The following is a 16,257-nucleotide window of genomic DNA, read 5'->3' as shown; positions in this document are numbered from 1 at the left end:
TGGGTCATTTGGGGGGTGGGGATTGTACCTCTGGAACCCCTAGTCTGATTTGGTCCATTTTCAAACCCATGCCTTTATCAGTCTTTCCCTCATGCCAAGTTTCATTTTCAGAGAGTTATTTTGCACTCAAAATAGACATTCTCAACCCCTTTTGTATAATTATTTTTGCAATTTCCTTTGGGTTTGAAATAATAAAAATGCAAGGAGAAGGGTGAAGTAGCAGCTGTCCAGAATCTAATTTCTACAGCAACATTTTGAAATTGGAAGGATTATTTGAAAAGGAATCTAAGGAGGGGTTTTGTTTGCACATCTCTTGCTTGTTCTTTTTATGCCTATAGAGAGAAATGGAGAAAAGCATGTGAGAAAGCAGGGTCAGCTACAGAATGAAAGTAAAATTGAGAATTTGTGTTCTTATTTTAGAACAAACTGACAACACTGGATATAGCATCCAACAAAATCAAAAAGATCGAAAATGTTAACCACCTTACAGAATTGCAAGAATTCTGGGTAAGTGCATGTGAATACACAGTTCTTTTTTTTTTTTTTTAATTTATTTATTTATTGAATTTTACATATTTACAAGCATAATATCTGCATCAGGAAAGATCGGATTAACAGAAAAAGAATAATTTTTAAAGGAAAAATATAATTATTAAAGCATTATTTCTTCCAGTCCGATTTAAGTCTACTATGGGGAGTTCAAAAAATTATACAAACATTGTTGAAGTAAGAAAGTAAAGGAAATATTACAGTACAACTTGTAGGCCAGACGAATTCTGGACACTTAAACATTTATTTCAAACATTAACAACAGATGGAGTCACCACTCCACCTGTCTTCCTAGATGTTATAAACACCTCCAATTGGGATGGATCAAAAAAAGGAAAATTTCTCGTTACGGTATGAAATTTGACACTTGCAGGGAAATTTAAGGAAAAAAGTAGCTCCCAGGTTGATCACTTCTTGCTTTTTTTGTAAGAATTTTCTCCGGCACAGCTGTGTTTCCCTTGATACATCCGGGAATATATTAATTTTTAGCCCCTTAAACATTTTAATTCTATTTTTATAGAAAAGCCTCAGTATCCATTGTTTATCTGGTAATAGGGCTACAGTTGCCACCAATGTGGCTGGTAGCACTAATTCTGTATCTGAGCTTTCCAAAAGTGCGGAAACATCTAGGGGTTGAGTCTCTTGCTGCCGTAATTTCAAAGAAGGAATATAAAATATTTGTGTGAAAGGAGGCATATTTTGTTCATTTATCTGAAGAACTTGCTTTAAATATGAATTTAACATTTCTTTCGGTGCTATATTTGACATATATGGAAAATTTATAAAGCGCAAGTTATTGTTTCTGGAAAAGTTTTCCATAATTTCCGCCTTCCTTCTCAAATTTGCCAAGTCTCTTAACATTACGTTTTGAGTTTCTTGAGTTTGTTTTAAATCCTTAGCTTGATTTTCCACCTGTGACTTTATTCCTTTTATCTTATCTTGAACTTCAGCAACATCTTGCTTAAGGGTTTGTATCTGTGGTATCATAGCTTTGCCCAAATCTACAATCAAGTTCCAAAGGCAATCCAGTGTAACCTCTGGGGGTTTACTTTGAAATAAATCAAGTGAAAAAGTTCGTACCTCTGGTTGTTGTAAGGAAAGGTCTACCCCAACGGGAGAGTTCCCACCTTCTACAGTTATTCCGGGCAGTATAGTTACTGCTCCTTCCAGATCTCCATTTGCCCTCGGTCTTCCTTCGTCCTTCTCCCCTTCCGGGTGTGGATTAGGAGACGCCGATAATGAAGGAGCAGGTCTAACTTGCCCTGGAGGTGGTGGAGGCGTTCGAGTGTTGGGGCTTAAAGAAACTTCCAGCTCTAGAGATCCCGGCGAGCCTTCAACCGCAGCAGGGATATTCAGCGAGCCGCTCACCGGCGTACTGGTGTCCTGGAGAGCCCTCTGTAAAAGGTATCAATCGGTCCGCTTCGAGCAGGGGTACTCAGGCGTTGGTGGGCAACGGCAGCCGCCTTCCCCCGCCGCTTCGGCATTTTAGAAGAAATTATAAGGAAAATTGCAGGAGCTCAAAAAATGCGTCTGACCCTACACGGCGGCCATTTTGAACCATACACAGTTCTTTTTATTCAAATTCTCTTAATAACAAACAGAACTACCCAACTGGGAGAGCATCAGGTACGTGATTCTGAATTTTGAGCATGTTACCCTGGCTACATCGTGTTTCACTTTCTTCTTAAAAAGAGCCCCTTCAACCAGGTATGTCGCTTACTCCTAGTAGTGGTGTGCCAGAAGCACAGATATAGGTCTTCATCCAGTTTAGAATGACCTAGGTGCTGAAGGTATTTTCTCTTCTGTCTTGCAGCTTCTTTTCACCAGTCTGGCAGATACAAAACAGGCTTGGCCCTTCAGCCTCTGCAATGAGCCAGCTTCCTGTTACTGACATTGCTTTACATGTCTGATAAAAGAATCCGATTGTGTACAATTAGTTGTTCTCAGATTTAACAGAAAAATCACAAAACAACATACCAACAGCAATACGGTACCACTGGTGAAAAGCCCCCTGACAACGCCTTTGGCAATGAAATATTTCAATTACATAAACCATGTGGATCAAATTTGGCCTAAACCTAATCAGAAATGAAAGAACAAAATGGGAGTGCAACTAGTGAGTCAGTGCATACTGCCCCAAGGGAAGTCTCCTTTAAGAAATAAGCATAAAACGTCCTCTAATTTGCCTCAGAATATGTAGCTGAAGTTAAGTGTCAAAAACCCTCTGTCTGAATTGGAATATTCCAAAAATGTAAACAAGTATTCAGAGTAGGGAAGCATAGAATCAGTTGAAGAAATTGGAACAGATCGCTGCTGCTTTTATTGTAGTTTGACCAAGCACTTTCTTCTTCCTCCTTTTGGTCTTTCAGTTCATTCTGAACGTTCTTCTCAAGTTTTGCACCATGAGCCTTCATTCACAAGTTCTGGTGAGAGGGAGAGTCCCCATTTTTAGTGTTCTATCCCCATCTAGCAAATCATCTCAGTAATAGTCCTTGGCTAAAGATTTTAACTGTGACTTCCTTCAGAAGCTGATACTTCTCTGGACAAGCAGGCTTGCTTATTCTCACAAGTGGGTAGACGCCAATCCACATAGCCAGTCCGGCAAATATTGCCATAGGAAAAACTAGAGCTTTGAAGTGCGCGAGCGCACTCCACCACGCATGTGCGAGTGCCTTCCGCCCCATCGCATGAACGCGACTCCCTCAGTTTTCGCTTTTTCTGCATGAGGAACAGCTGCTTTTTGTGGTGTGCTCCTCGCATGGCCCAGTTTAGAGCGATTTCTTTTGCTTTGAGTGCCTTCGGTCCTTTTTTCGCCTCACTTTTTAAGCCTTACCCTAAACGTTCAGTCCCATTTTCTTTCTTTTTCGGCGTGTGCTGTAGGCATGTAAAGCAATCTCTCTTAGGGTAATAACTACCCACCGAGTTACTCCCCCACAAGTTTTCCGTGTGCAGAAATCTGTCTACCAGATCTCTAGCTCTGTGTCTAGGGTATATTATACAGGAAGCTTGCTTCTGGTACCTTGCCAGGTTTTTGTCCCGTTAGAGCAGTGATAACGAAAGACACAGCTGATATATATATTAGCTTTATTATAGATAGGGAAAATAGAAACACTCTGCAATAGCTTATATGCAATATAAATATCTCTTACTGATAAGAGCACCTACCAAAATATATTATCTAAACTATACCCTGATTATCCTGAGACTAAGTACAATAATGATTAGAACAGTACAAATGATATCCTAATAATCCTTATGAGAACTTATCACACATCTTATGCAAAATACAAGTTAGCAGCTTATTCTCTGACCACGAGCTGACATAAACCAATCTTTCTTTCTTGGATAAATACCACTCACTAACCCCCGACTAAGAAGTAAATCACAGTGATCTCACCGCTGTCCTTATACAGACTCCCGATGAGGCCGAAGCAGACTCTTCCCAGACTCGAGCAGGTCTGTGTCCTGGATGTAGTGTAGGTCTCTCTCTGCAGAAAGCAGGTGTCCGTCGCTCCGTGTTGTATATCAGAGCCAATATATTTGCCACAGGGTATTTGCACCAGTTATGCAGGTCACAAGGTTGGTACCAAACACAGTCTCTGGCTCACCCTGAGCCTTGCTGGATTTCTCAGGTCCTCTTACAGTTATCCCTCCCTCTGAGGGTCTCCGACTTACTACTCCTGAATAATCTTCTTTTTTTCTCGCTTTCTTAGACCCCGGTCAGGTGATAGCACGGACCAATCATGATCTCGTCCAGCTCAGTATATGGGCAAGAAAAGTTCTTTGGTTGTGACCTTGGAAATGGTAACTTCTGGTGCCATGGGTCTGACTCCCTTCTCAGCTTCTCAGGGTGATAGAAGGGGGTGGTTGGAACACAGAATGTTCTTGTCTTTAGTAAGCCTACCAGTGATTTTCCACAAGCTGAAAAGCTGGATCTTGCTGACACAGAAAAGTTTCTGGTCAGAGGTCATAGACTCCATCTTGCTGTATTATGATGAATTAGGCTTGTATGAACCAAGACCAGCTCAGGAAAGATCACAGGGAAATACCCCTACAGTGCCATATTTAGGTCTGCCCTGGTCAGGTTTCTTCTTTTTGTGCCTTTGCTCCTTTTTTCAGCACCATCGCATCATTTGAGTTGGCCAGTGAAGTTTTTCCTTCCATGTCCATGAAGACTTCCAGTGACTTCAAGCGTTGTTCCCAGTGCAACCGGACCATGTCGGGGAAGGACACCCATTTCTAGTGTCTCCAGTGCCTTGGGCTCGAATGTTAGACCGTAGCCCTGCTAACTATGTCCTCTGCCTTTGTATGAAGAAGAGGACCCTGGTTTCCCTGGAGGCTCAACAATCATGGGAATCAGAAGAGGATCCCAGGTACTTTTCCTTTGACAAGTCCTATGGGATCCCTTCTGAGCCCTTCCCTCCACCTGAGAGGAGACTGTCTCTACCCAAGAGCCTCTCTTTTACATCTTTTGTGATTGAAATGGCTGATGCTATTCCATTCCCTGTAGAAGTGGAGGATGAGTTCAGGGCCAAGATGCTTGAGGGTCCTGGACTATACCTCCCCTCCTAAGGAAGCTGTGATGGCTCCTCTCCATGAGGTACTCAAGGCAGTCCTTGTACAAAACTGGGCATTCCCTCTGTCACTGTGGTCCCCAAGAAGATTGACACCCAGTATCGGATCCATGGTGAACCTGGATTTGTAAGGTCCCAGTTACCTCATGATTCCATGGTGGTGGACTCCGCTCTCAAAAGAGCCAGGAGTACTAGGGACTATGCCTCGGCTCCCCCATGCAGAGAAGCTAGAACCCTGGATTCTTTTGGGAGGAAGATGTGTCAGGCCTCTATGCTCATCTCCTGTATCCAGTCATACCAGCTGTTCACGAGCGTGTACTTGTGGAACTCAGTGAGGCAGCTGTCAGACTTGGTCGATGTACTCCCTCCGGAGCAGGCCGAGCCTTTTTGCCAGTTGGTCAAGCAGCAGAAGACGTGTTTCAAGTTCATGGCCAGGGGCACTTATGACACTTTTGACGTGGCATCCAGGATCTCTGCCCAACATATAAGAATGCGCAGACTCTCATGGCTGCGTGTTTCTGACCTGGAACATTCTGTTCTGCAGAGGGGATAACCTTTTTGGAGAGAAGGTTGAGGAGGTTGCTGACCAAATCAAGAAGCATATGGATACCAAATCTTTTCTCTCCCACCGGGTGTCTTCTACAACTTTCTCCTCATCTAGGAGGTTTTTTGGTAAGTCGCTCCCTACTCCTAGGTGTAGATACAATCCTGCAGCCCACCAGCCTGCTTAGGCTCCGCCCCAGCATGCTCATTCATTTCAACAGCGTGCACCTAAGGCCCCTGCTGCTCTCCCAGAAAAAACAAGGGACGAGCTTTAGACTGACTCCAACAGAGCATAGCCACAGAAGTGTTCGTCCTGGACGACTTGCTGGTCGGAGGGAGGTTAAAATGTTTTCACAAAAGGTGGCCTTTCATAACCTCCAACCAAGTAGTCCGTCTCGGATATGCCCTCTGTTTGGTTTCCAGACCTCCAAATTGCCCACCAAGAGCTCATTCCTTATGCTCTCAGCACAAGCAGGTACTTGCAGAATAACTCTCCACCCTTCTGAAGGCCCATGCGGTCGAACCCGTTCCACCAGGGGAAGAAGGGCAGGGATTCTGTTCTAGGTACTTTCTTGTGCAGAAAAAGACGTAGGATGCGTCCCATCCTAGACCTAGGGGCCCTGAAGAAATTCGTAGTCCGAGAAAAGTTCAGAATAGTTTCCCTGGCACTCTTCTTCCCGTGATTCAGGAAAATGATTGGCTATGCTCTCTATACTTGAAGGATGCATATACTCACATCCTGATACTTCCAGCCCACCAGAAGTATCTTTGATTTCAGCTGGGAACACATCACTTTCAGTACCGCGTGTTGCCTTTTGGCCTCGCGTCAGCTCCCAGGGTCTTTACCAAGTGCCATAGTCGCTACGCAGACTGGAAATCTATGTGTTCCCATATCTCAACGATTGGCTGGTGAAAAGGAACTCTGAGAACGGTGCTTGGGGGTCCATGCGGATGACTGTTCAGGTGCTGGAACTACTAGGGTTCATTATAAGCTACCCCGTCCCATCTCCACCCTGTTCAACAATTGGAGTTTATAGGATCCCTGCTCAGTTCGCGGACTGTTCGAGCCTATCTTCCGGAGACACGAGCGGACAATCTTGTTTCCTTAGCGTCCAAGGTTCAAGCTTTGCAGCAGGTCACATCTCAGCAGATGTTCAGATTGTTGGGTCACATGGCTTCCACAGTGTACATTACACCCATGGCACGCCTGCGCATGAGATCAGCTCAGTGAACCCTGGCTTCTCAGTGGTATCAAGCCACAGAAGGTCTAGAAGATGTCATCCAAGTGTACCCGGAGTTTGTATGCTTTCTTCAGTGTTGGACAGTTCGGTCCAATTTGACTCTGGGACTTCCATTCCATATTCCTCAGGCACAAAAAGTGCTGACGACGGATGTATTTCTCCTGGGATGGGGAGCTCATGTAGATGGGCTTCACACTCAGGGTGCTTGGTCCTCCCAGGAAACAAATCTTCAGATCGACCTCCTGGAGCTTCGAGCGATCTGGAGTGCTCTAAAGGCTTTCAGGGATCGGCTGTCTTGTCAAATTATTCTAATTCAAACAGTCTATCAGGTTGCAATGTATTACATTAACAAGCAGAGAGGCACCGGATCTCGCCCTCTGGGTCAGGAAGCCGTCCAGATGTGGCATTGGGCTCGCCAGTATGGGATGTTTCTCCAAGCCACTTATCTGGCGGGCTTAAACAACGACCTGGCCGACAGTCTGAGCAGGATTATGCAACCACACGAGTTTTCGCTTCTTATGGGCGTAGCCTACAAGATCTTCAGAGTATGGGGCATCCCTCTCGGTAGATCCTTTTGCCACTCAGATCAGCCTTAAGGTCCCTTGTGAAGACCACATCCAGAATTTCTCTAGGCCTTCTTCCAGCAGTTCAAGCGGAGAATCCTGTCAAACTCTGGGGCACCTCCCAGATGGCGAACAGTATATATGGGAAGAGGGAATTCCTGTTCTTCCCATCTCAAGAGACAAACTTTCTTAGCGTTTGTTTCAGTGTTTTGTTGAAGCACTCCACTAGACAGTCTGTGGATGGTACACCAGTGTCTACAAAGTTTTCACCTTGAGCAAGACACAGACTTGCTTCGTAACTCTGGACATAAAGGTAGTACCTTAGTCAGTCAATATTTCTGCTGGGATTCCCTTCTGGGAGAAGACTTCCCATAGCACTTGTGATTTTCATGTTCCACAGTGCAGTGGCTTCTGGATTGCAGGTGGTGTAATCCAAAATAACCAGGATATACTTATGGCCCTGGGTGGGGCGCTTCAGAGGTCCCACAAAATCCATTGCTATCCATTCAAACAGGGTGTCAACAAGAGGCATGGGCACAAGAGGGGCAGGAGGGACCTTGCAGGACTAAGCTTGCTTGGGCAAGACTGACGGAAAAAGCTTTACCTGCTTAAATATTCCGGGCCAGAAGAACCGAGCTAAAATCCGTTCCCAGGTCTTCTCCTCCCCCAGGTGCCCACCTAACAGGTGACTGTGGGCTAGCTGCATAACTTGCCTATGGTAGGGCTGGGTACCAATAGCTGCTCTACCTCCCTCCCCCCTCCAGGGTTCTCTTGGCCACCCTATACAGCAGGTCATTCTTTACCACAAAATAAGGGGTGCGATCTTAGAGGGGTCCTGATTGCCCACAGGGTTCCCATCTACTGCAACCACCTTAGCTCGGGCTGCCCTAAGGGACTCATCCTCTGACCGCGTTCTTTTGAAATTCCCCGTAGAGTGTCCAATGGGTCAGGGTTGTCTGACCTGCCGTCGTCTTCTTGCTCCAGATCTCCAACTACATCTACTCCTAAGTTTAGAGAGTATTCTCTGAGACAAGCAGGCTGCTTGTTCTCACTGATGGGTGACGTCCATGGCAGCCCCTCCAATCGGAATCTTCACTAGCAAAGGCCTTTGCTAGTCCTCGCGCACCTATGCGCACCGCGCAATGCGCGGCCGTCTTCCCGCCCGAAACCGGCTCGTGCCGGCCAGTCTTCTTTGTCCACGCTCGGTACGGTCGTGTTACGCCGTTCGCGCCCCTTAAGTCGACCTCGCGCGTCTCTTTTTGACTTTCACGTTTAAAAAAAAAAAAAGGATTTCAGAAGAGGACCTTTCGGGTCTTTTTCCCTTTCCGCTATTTCCAGTTTTGCCCCGGTAAGTTTTCTTTCGTCTTCGGGGTAGGCCCTTTCAGGCCTCGGGTCGAATTTTTTCTCCCCCTTTTTTTGGTGCCCGCCGCAATTACGAGTTTTGATTTCGCCGGCGCGATTTTTCCGCCCAGGTCATCGAAGTCTCCCAGCGGCTTCAAGAAGTGCACCCAGTGCACCCGGGTAATCTCGCTCACTGACAGGCACGCGTCGTGTCTTCAGTGTCTGGGGGCTGGGCACCGCCCGCAGGCCTGTAGTCTGTGCGCCCTTTTACAAAAGCGGACTCAGGTAGCGAGATTGGCCCAGTGGAACGTTTGTTCTCGGGCTCTTCGTCGGCATCGGCACCGGGAGTATCGAGTGCCATCGACATCGACAGCGTCTAGACCTCCGTCCTCGGCCGCGACTGCATCGAGTGCATCGAGGCATCGAACCTCTGCATTGGGGCTGAGTCACCGGAAGGCTGCGTCGGCGTCGGTGGTACCGGGGACCTCCACTTCTGCTGATGTCGTCGGACGGTGCATGCTTCGCTGGAGTGCAGGTGAGGGCTGTCCATTCCCCTGCTGGTGGCGGTGAGCCTTCGGGTGGGTCTCCCCCTACCCTGAGGGCTCCTGCGTACAGCCCCCCCGAGACCGACCTTCTTCGGCCTCGGCCCGAGGAAGCGACGGCTGGATTCTACGTCCTCCTCGTCGGTGCCGGGAACTCCGGTGACATGCTTCGTCCCAAGAAGTCGAGAAAGCATCGACACCGGTCCCCTTCCCGTATCGGCACCGAGAGCTCTGGGTCGCCGAGGGAGTCGGCACCCAGTAGGAGTTGGCATCCAGTAGGCCATCGGCACCGAGAGGGACCGCTCACCCTCAGTTCAGGAGGTGTCGATGCGCTCCACTATGGACAGCCCGGAACAGCCCTCCACGCCCGGAACAGACTCTGACATCGACACCTGCATCGGCTTCCACGTCTTTCTCCACAGCCGCTCTGCACGAGAGTCTCCGGGCCGTTCTCCAGAGATTCTGGGAGAGCGTTGCGCCCTTCCCCTCCGGTACCGGGGGTGCTTGCGCCTCCGGTACCGTCGAGTGAGGCGCTGGCTGGCCCCTTGCCCGGGGTGAGGTCTCCGACATCGGTGCCGCGTGCGGTACCGACTTCGCTCGCCTCCCAGGAAGGCTCCCCGACGACGTCGGCACAGGGAGCTTCGCCGATGCGGGCAAGGGAGTCTACCTCTCGACGCTCCCACCGTGGCCGTTGGTTCCAACGGAGTCGAGCCGGGCACGGCTTCAGACACAGGTCCGTGACTTGTGTCTGATACCGAAGGTGAGGCCCTCGTGGGAAGAGGAGGAGGACATCAGATATTTCTCTGACGAGGAGTCTCAAGGTCTTCCTTCTGATCCCACTCCCTCCCCTGAAAGGCAGCTTTCTCCTCCCGAGAGTCTGTCTTTTGCGGCCTTTGTCCGGGAGATGTCTACGGCCATCCCCTTCCCGGTGGTTGTGGAGGACGAGCCCAGGGCTGAAATGTTTGAGCTCCTGGACTATCCTTCTCCACCTAAGGAAGCGTCCACAGTACCCATGCATCATGTCCTCAAAAAGACATTGCTAGCGAACTGGACCAAGCCACTAAGTATCACCACATTCCCAAGAAGATCGAGTCCCAGTACCGGATCCATGGGGACCCAGAGCTGATGCGCATTCAGTTGCTTCACGACTCTGGAGTTGTGGATTTGGCCCTAAAGAAGGCTAAGAGTTCTAGGGAGCATGTTTCGGCGCCCCCGGGCAAGGACTCTAGAACCTTAGACTCCTTTGGGAGGAAGGCCTACCATTCTTCAATGCTCGTGACCAAAATCCAGTCTACCAGCTCTACACGAGCATCCACATGCGGAACAATGTGCGGCAGTTGGCGGGCTTGGTGGACAAGCTCCCCCCTGAGCAAGCCAAGCCATTTCAGGAGGTGGTCAGGCAGCTGAAGGCGTGCAGAAAATTCCTGGCCAGAGGGGTGTATGACACCTTTGATGTTGCGTCCAGGGCCGCTGCTCAAGGTGTGGTGATGCGCAGACTCTCATGGCTGCGTGCCTCCAACCTGGAGAATAGGATCCAGCAGCGGATTGCGGACTCTCCTTGCCGTGCGGATAACATTTTTGGAGAGAAAGTCGAACAGGTGGTAGAGCAGCTCCACCAGCGAGATACCGCTTTCGACAAGTTCTCCCGCCGGCAGCCTTCAGCTTCTACCTCTACAGGTAGACGATTTTTTGGGGGAAGGAAGACTGTTCCATACTCTTCTGGTAAGCGTAGGTACAATCCTCCTTCTCGACAGCCTGCGGCCCAGGCTAAGCACCAGCGCGCTCGCTCTCGTCAGCAGCGTGCGCCTCAGTAAGGTCCCTCGGCTCCCCAGCAAAAGCAAGGGGCGAGCTTTTGACTGGCTCCAGCAGGGCATAGCCGACATCCAAGTGTCAGTGCCGGGCGACCTGCCAGTCGGAGACAGGTTGAAAGTTTTTCACCAAAGGTGGCCTCTCATAACCTCCGATCAGTGGGTTCTCCAAATAGTCTGGCAAGGATACACCCTCAATTTGGCCTCCAAACCTCCAAATTGTCCACCGGGAGCTCAGTCTTACAGCTTCCAACACAAGCAGGTACTTGCAGAGGAACTCTCCGCCCTTCTCAGCGCCAATGCGGTCGAGCCCGTGCCATCCGGGCAGGAAGGGCTGGGATTCTATTCCAGGTACTTCCTTGTGGAAAAGAAAACGGGGGATGCGTCCCATCCTAGACCTAAGGGCCCTGAACAAATATCTGGTCAAAGAAAAGTTCAGGATGCTTTCCCTGGGCACCCTTCTCCCCATGATTCAGGAAAACGATTGGCTATGCTCTCTGGACTTGAAGGATGCCTACACACACATCCCGATACTGCCAGCTCACAGACAGTATCTGCGATTTCAGCTGGGCACACGTCACTTCCAGTACTGTGTGCTACCCTTTGGGCTCGCCTCTGCGCCCAGAGTGTTCACGAAGTGCTTGGCTGTAGTAGCGGCGGCACTTCGCAGGCTGGAGGTACACGTGTTCCCATACATCGACGATTGGCTGGTGAAGAACACATCCGAGGCAGGAGCTCTACAGTCCATGCAGATGACTATTCGCCTCCTGGAGCTACTGGGGTTTGTGATAAATTATCCAAAGTCCCATCTTCTCCCACTGCAGAAGCTCGAATTCATAGGAGCTCTGCTGGATTCTCGGACGGCTCGTGCCTATCTCCCAGAGACGAGAGCCAACAACTTGTTGTCCCTCGTCTCTCGGGTGCGAGCGTCCCAGCAGATCACAGCTCGGCAGATGTTGAGATTGCTGGGCCACATGGCCTCCACAGTTCATGTGACTCCCATGGCCCGCCTTCACATGCGATCTGCTCAATGGACCCTAGCTTCCCAGTGGTTTCAGGCTGCTGGGGATCTAGAAGACGTGATCCACCTGTCCACGAGTTTTCTCAAATCCCTGTATTGGTGGACGATTTGGTCCAATTTGACTCTGGGACGTCCTTTCCAAATTCCTCAGCCACAAAAAGTGCTGACCACGGATGCGTCTCTCCTGGGGTGGGGAGCTCATGTTGATGGGCTTCACACCCAAGGAAGCTGGTCCCTCCAGGAACGTGATCTGCAGATCAATCTCCTGGAGTTACAAGCGGTCTGGAACGCTCTGAAGGCTTTCAGAGATCGGCTGTCCCACCAAATTATCCAAATTCAGACAGACAACCAGGTTGCCATGTATTACATCAACAAGCAGGGGAGCACCGGATCTCGCCCCCTGTGTCAGGAAGCCGTCAGCATGTGGCTCTGGGCTCGCCGTCACGGCATGGTGCTCCAAGCCACATATCTGGCAGGCATAAACAACAGTCTGGCCGACAGGTTGAGCAGGATTATGCAACCTCACGAGTGGTCGCTCAATTCCCGTGTAGTGCGACAGATCTTCCAGGTGTGGGGCACCCCCTTGGTAGATCTCTTAGCATCTCGAGCCAACCACAAAGTCCCTCAGTTCTGTTCCAGGCTTCAGGCCCACGGCAGACTGGCATCGGATGCCTTCCTCCTGGCCTGGGGGGAGGGTCTGCTGTATGCTTATCCTCCCATACCTCTGGTGGGGAAGACTTTGTTGAAACTCAAGCACGACCAAGGCACCATGATTCTGATTGCTCCTTTTTGGCCGCGTCAGATCTGGTTCCCTCTTCTTCTGGAGTTGTCCTCCGAAGAACCATGGAGATTGGAGTGTTTTCCGACCCTCATCACACAGGACGAAGGGGCGCTTCTGCATCCCAACCTCTGGTCTCTGGCTCTCATGGCCTGGATGTTGAGAGCGTAGACTTTGCCTCTTTGGGTCTGTCAGAGGGTGTCTCCCGCATCTTGCTTGCTTCCAGGAAAGATTCCACTAAGAGGAGTTACTTCTTTCTATGGAGGAGGTTCGCCGTCTGGTGTGACAGCAAGGCCCTAGATCCTCGCTCTTGTCCTACACAGACCCTGCTTGAATACCTTCTGCACTTGTCTGAGTCTGGTCTCAAGACCAACTCTGTAAGGGTTCACCTTAGTGCAATCAGTGCATACCATTACCGTGTGGAAGGTAAGCCGATCTCAGGACAGCCTTTAGTTGTTCGCTTCATGAGAGGTTTGCTTTTGTCAAAGCCCCCTGTCAAACCTCCTACAGTGTCATGGGATCTCAATGTCGTTCTCACCCAGCTGATGAAACCTCCTTTTGAGCCACTGAACTCCTGCCATCTGAAGTACTTGACCTGGAAGGTCATTTTCTTGGTGGCAGTTACTTCAGCTCGTAGAGTCAGTGAGCTTCAGGCCCTGGTAGCCCAGGCCCCTTACACCAAATTTCATCATAACAGAGTAGTCCTCCGCACTCACCCTAAGTTCTTGCCAAAGGTTGTGTTGGAGTTCCATCTGAACCAGTCAATTGTCTTGCCAACATTCTTTCCCCGTCCTCATTCCTGCCCTGCTGAACGTCAGCTGCACGCATTGGCCTTCTATCTGGAGCGGACACAGCCCAACAGACAGTCCGCCCAATTGTTTGTTTCTTTTGATCCCAACAGGAGGGGAGTGGCTGTGGGGAAACGCACCATATCCAATTGGCTAGCAGATTGCATTTCCTTCACTTACGCCCAGGCTGGGCTGGCTCTTGAGGGTCATGTCACGGCTCATAATGTTAGAGCCATGGCAGCGTCGGTAGCCCACTTGAAGTCAGCCACTATTGAAGAGATTTGCAAAGCTGCGACGTGGTCATCTGTCCACACATTCACATCTCATTACTGCCTGCAGCAGGATACCCGACGCGACAGTCGGTTCGGGCAATCAGTGCTTCAGAATCTGTTCGGGGTTTAGAATCGAACTCCACCCCCCTAGGCCCATGTTTATTCTGTTCCAGGCTGCACTCTCAGTTAGTTGGATAAATTGTTAGGTCAATCTCAGTTATGTCCTCGCCGTTGCGAGGCCCAATTGACCATGGTTGTTGTTTTGAGTGAGCCTGGGGGCTAGGGATACCCCATCAGTGAGAACAAGCAGCCTGCTTGTCCTCGGAGAAAGCGAATGCTACATACCTGTAGAAGGTATTCTCAGAGGACAGCAGGCTGATTGTTCTCACAAACCCGCCCGCCTCCCCTTTGGAGTTGTGTCTTCCCTTCTCTTTGTCTTGCTACATATGAGACTGGCCGGCACGAGCCGGTTTCGGGCGGGAAGACGGCCGCGCATGCGCGGTGCGCATAGGCGCGCGAGGACTAGCAAAGGCCTTTGCTAGTGAAGATTCCGATTGGAGGGGCTGCCGTGGACGTCACCCATCAGTGAGAACAATTAGCCTGCTGTCCTCGGAGAATACCTTCTACAGGTATGTAACATTCGCTTTACAGTTTCTCCAACCACCACTGACAGTGGGATTTTGGCAGCTTTGGGTTTTCAGCATATAAATCGGGGTCCTCTAGTGGGAAGATCTCTGGAAAAGACTCCTCCTTCTTCTTTGGGCCATCATTCAGCCAAGCCCAGATGGTGCTGAAGTTGGGGAAGTCCCGGCCCAACACCACTGGTTATAGTAGCCATAAGAAGACTGCTATCTCCAGTTAAGCTTGCCCCACAGGTGTTATACAGGACACTTGAGCTGTCGGATACTGCCTCTGGTCTCCATGTACACAGGCCATGGTCACAGTTCGCTCGTAGTTCAACTGTGAATGATTGAGTACTTCTCTTCAGACAAGGGTCTGACACTGCCAGAATCCATTAGGGCGTGATATGAGTGCCTCTTCTAGCTTCACTTGTATCACACAATTTCTGGTTCCCGGCTGAGCAACTTCTACAAAATTGCAGTCATGCGTGGCCACCAGATTCACATCCATAGCACCCTCCTCTGTATCCTAGCAGTCTCTGGCCATATGACCTCTTCCTCCACCTCTCAAACCCCTTCCTTGGAGACCCCTGGCTTAAGGGTGGTCTCTGATCCTTTGAGGTGTTTGGTCCCTCGAGGTGTCTGGTCTGGGTTTGTCCGGTCTCTTTGCAGATTTCCAGGTCACTTCCGTTCTTTACAAGGTTCTGTATCTTGGCAATATTTGGCCATATGACCTGTTCCTCCACATCTGAAACAGGTTGGGGGAGTATCCTTGCCCAGAAAAAAAGGCCAAGTTATGTTCTTGGAGACAAGGGCTTCCACTGCCCTGACCCTTTCCTTGGAGACCCTTGCTGGAAGGTGGTTTCTGATCCCTTGAGGTGTCTGGTCCCTCGAGGTGTCTGATCTGGTTTTCTCCCATCTCTTCACAAGACTTCCAGGTCGCTTCCTTTCTTTACAAGGTTCTGTCTCTGGCGGCGCCTGGTAGGAGGCTTTGGCTGCTTCTAACACACACTCTGGTAACAGTTTGGGGTGTTGCCAGTGCTTCATAGGCAGTGGTAACCCTTCCAAGAACTGCTCCAGGAGGACGATTCTTGTGATCTCTGGGCCTTTCTTTCCCTCCAGCTGCTGCCATTTCCAGGCGACCTCCTTAATGTGATAGAAGAAACTCCTGGGGTTTTCTTTGTCTTGCATGGAACCCTTCTGGAACTGCTGCCAGTAGTCCTCTGGAGTGCATCCCGCCTTCTAGAAGATGGCTGCTTTCACCTCCTCATAGGTATCTGTCCCAGCTGATTTAACATTCTGGAATGCCATCTGGCTGCTACCTGTCAGTAAATTCCCCAGATATGCGGTCCATGACGTTTCTGGCCAACTAGCAAAGTGGGCAGTTCTCTCAGAATTGGTCATAAAATAGTCCAGGTCATCCTCTGATACCATTTTCTTTAACACTGAACCCAGAGGGGTCGCCAGTTGACTGGGTGCCTGGGCACTTATCCCTGCTTGGGCCTCAGAGCCCTGTTGTAGCTCCGTGAGCTTCTGCAATACTCACTGCTGCATTTGTTGCTGCTGTTGCTTCTGGCCTTCCACCAAGGCTTGGAGCAGCCTCTCCATGTTTTACTG

At 49.7% G+C, this 16,257-nt stretch overlaps 1 protein-coding gene across 1 annotated transcript in view; it reads left to right on the top strand.

Moving 5' to 3' along the window:
- Positions 1-16,257, top strand: part of PPP1R7 (protein phosphatase 1 regulatory subunit 7) — a 229,391-nt gene that overhangs the window by 172,988 nt on the left and 40,146 nt on the right. Inside the window, 1 exon segment of the mRNA XM_030215930.1 lies at positions 421-507. Coding sequence (XP_030071790.1) covers positions 421-507 — 87 coding nt within the window.

This window comes from Microcaecilia unicolor, chromosome 10 (genome assembly GCF_901765095.1).
Source record: "Microcaecilia unicolor chromosome 10, aMicUni1.1, whole genome shotgun sequence".
Classification (NCBI taxonomy): Eukaryota; Metazoa; Chordata; class Amphibia; order Gymnophiona; family Siphonopidae; genus Microcaecilia; species Microcaecilia unicolor.
Note: the sequence above shows the minus strand (reverse complement) of the source record. Positions and strands in the feature narration are given on the sequence as shown.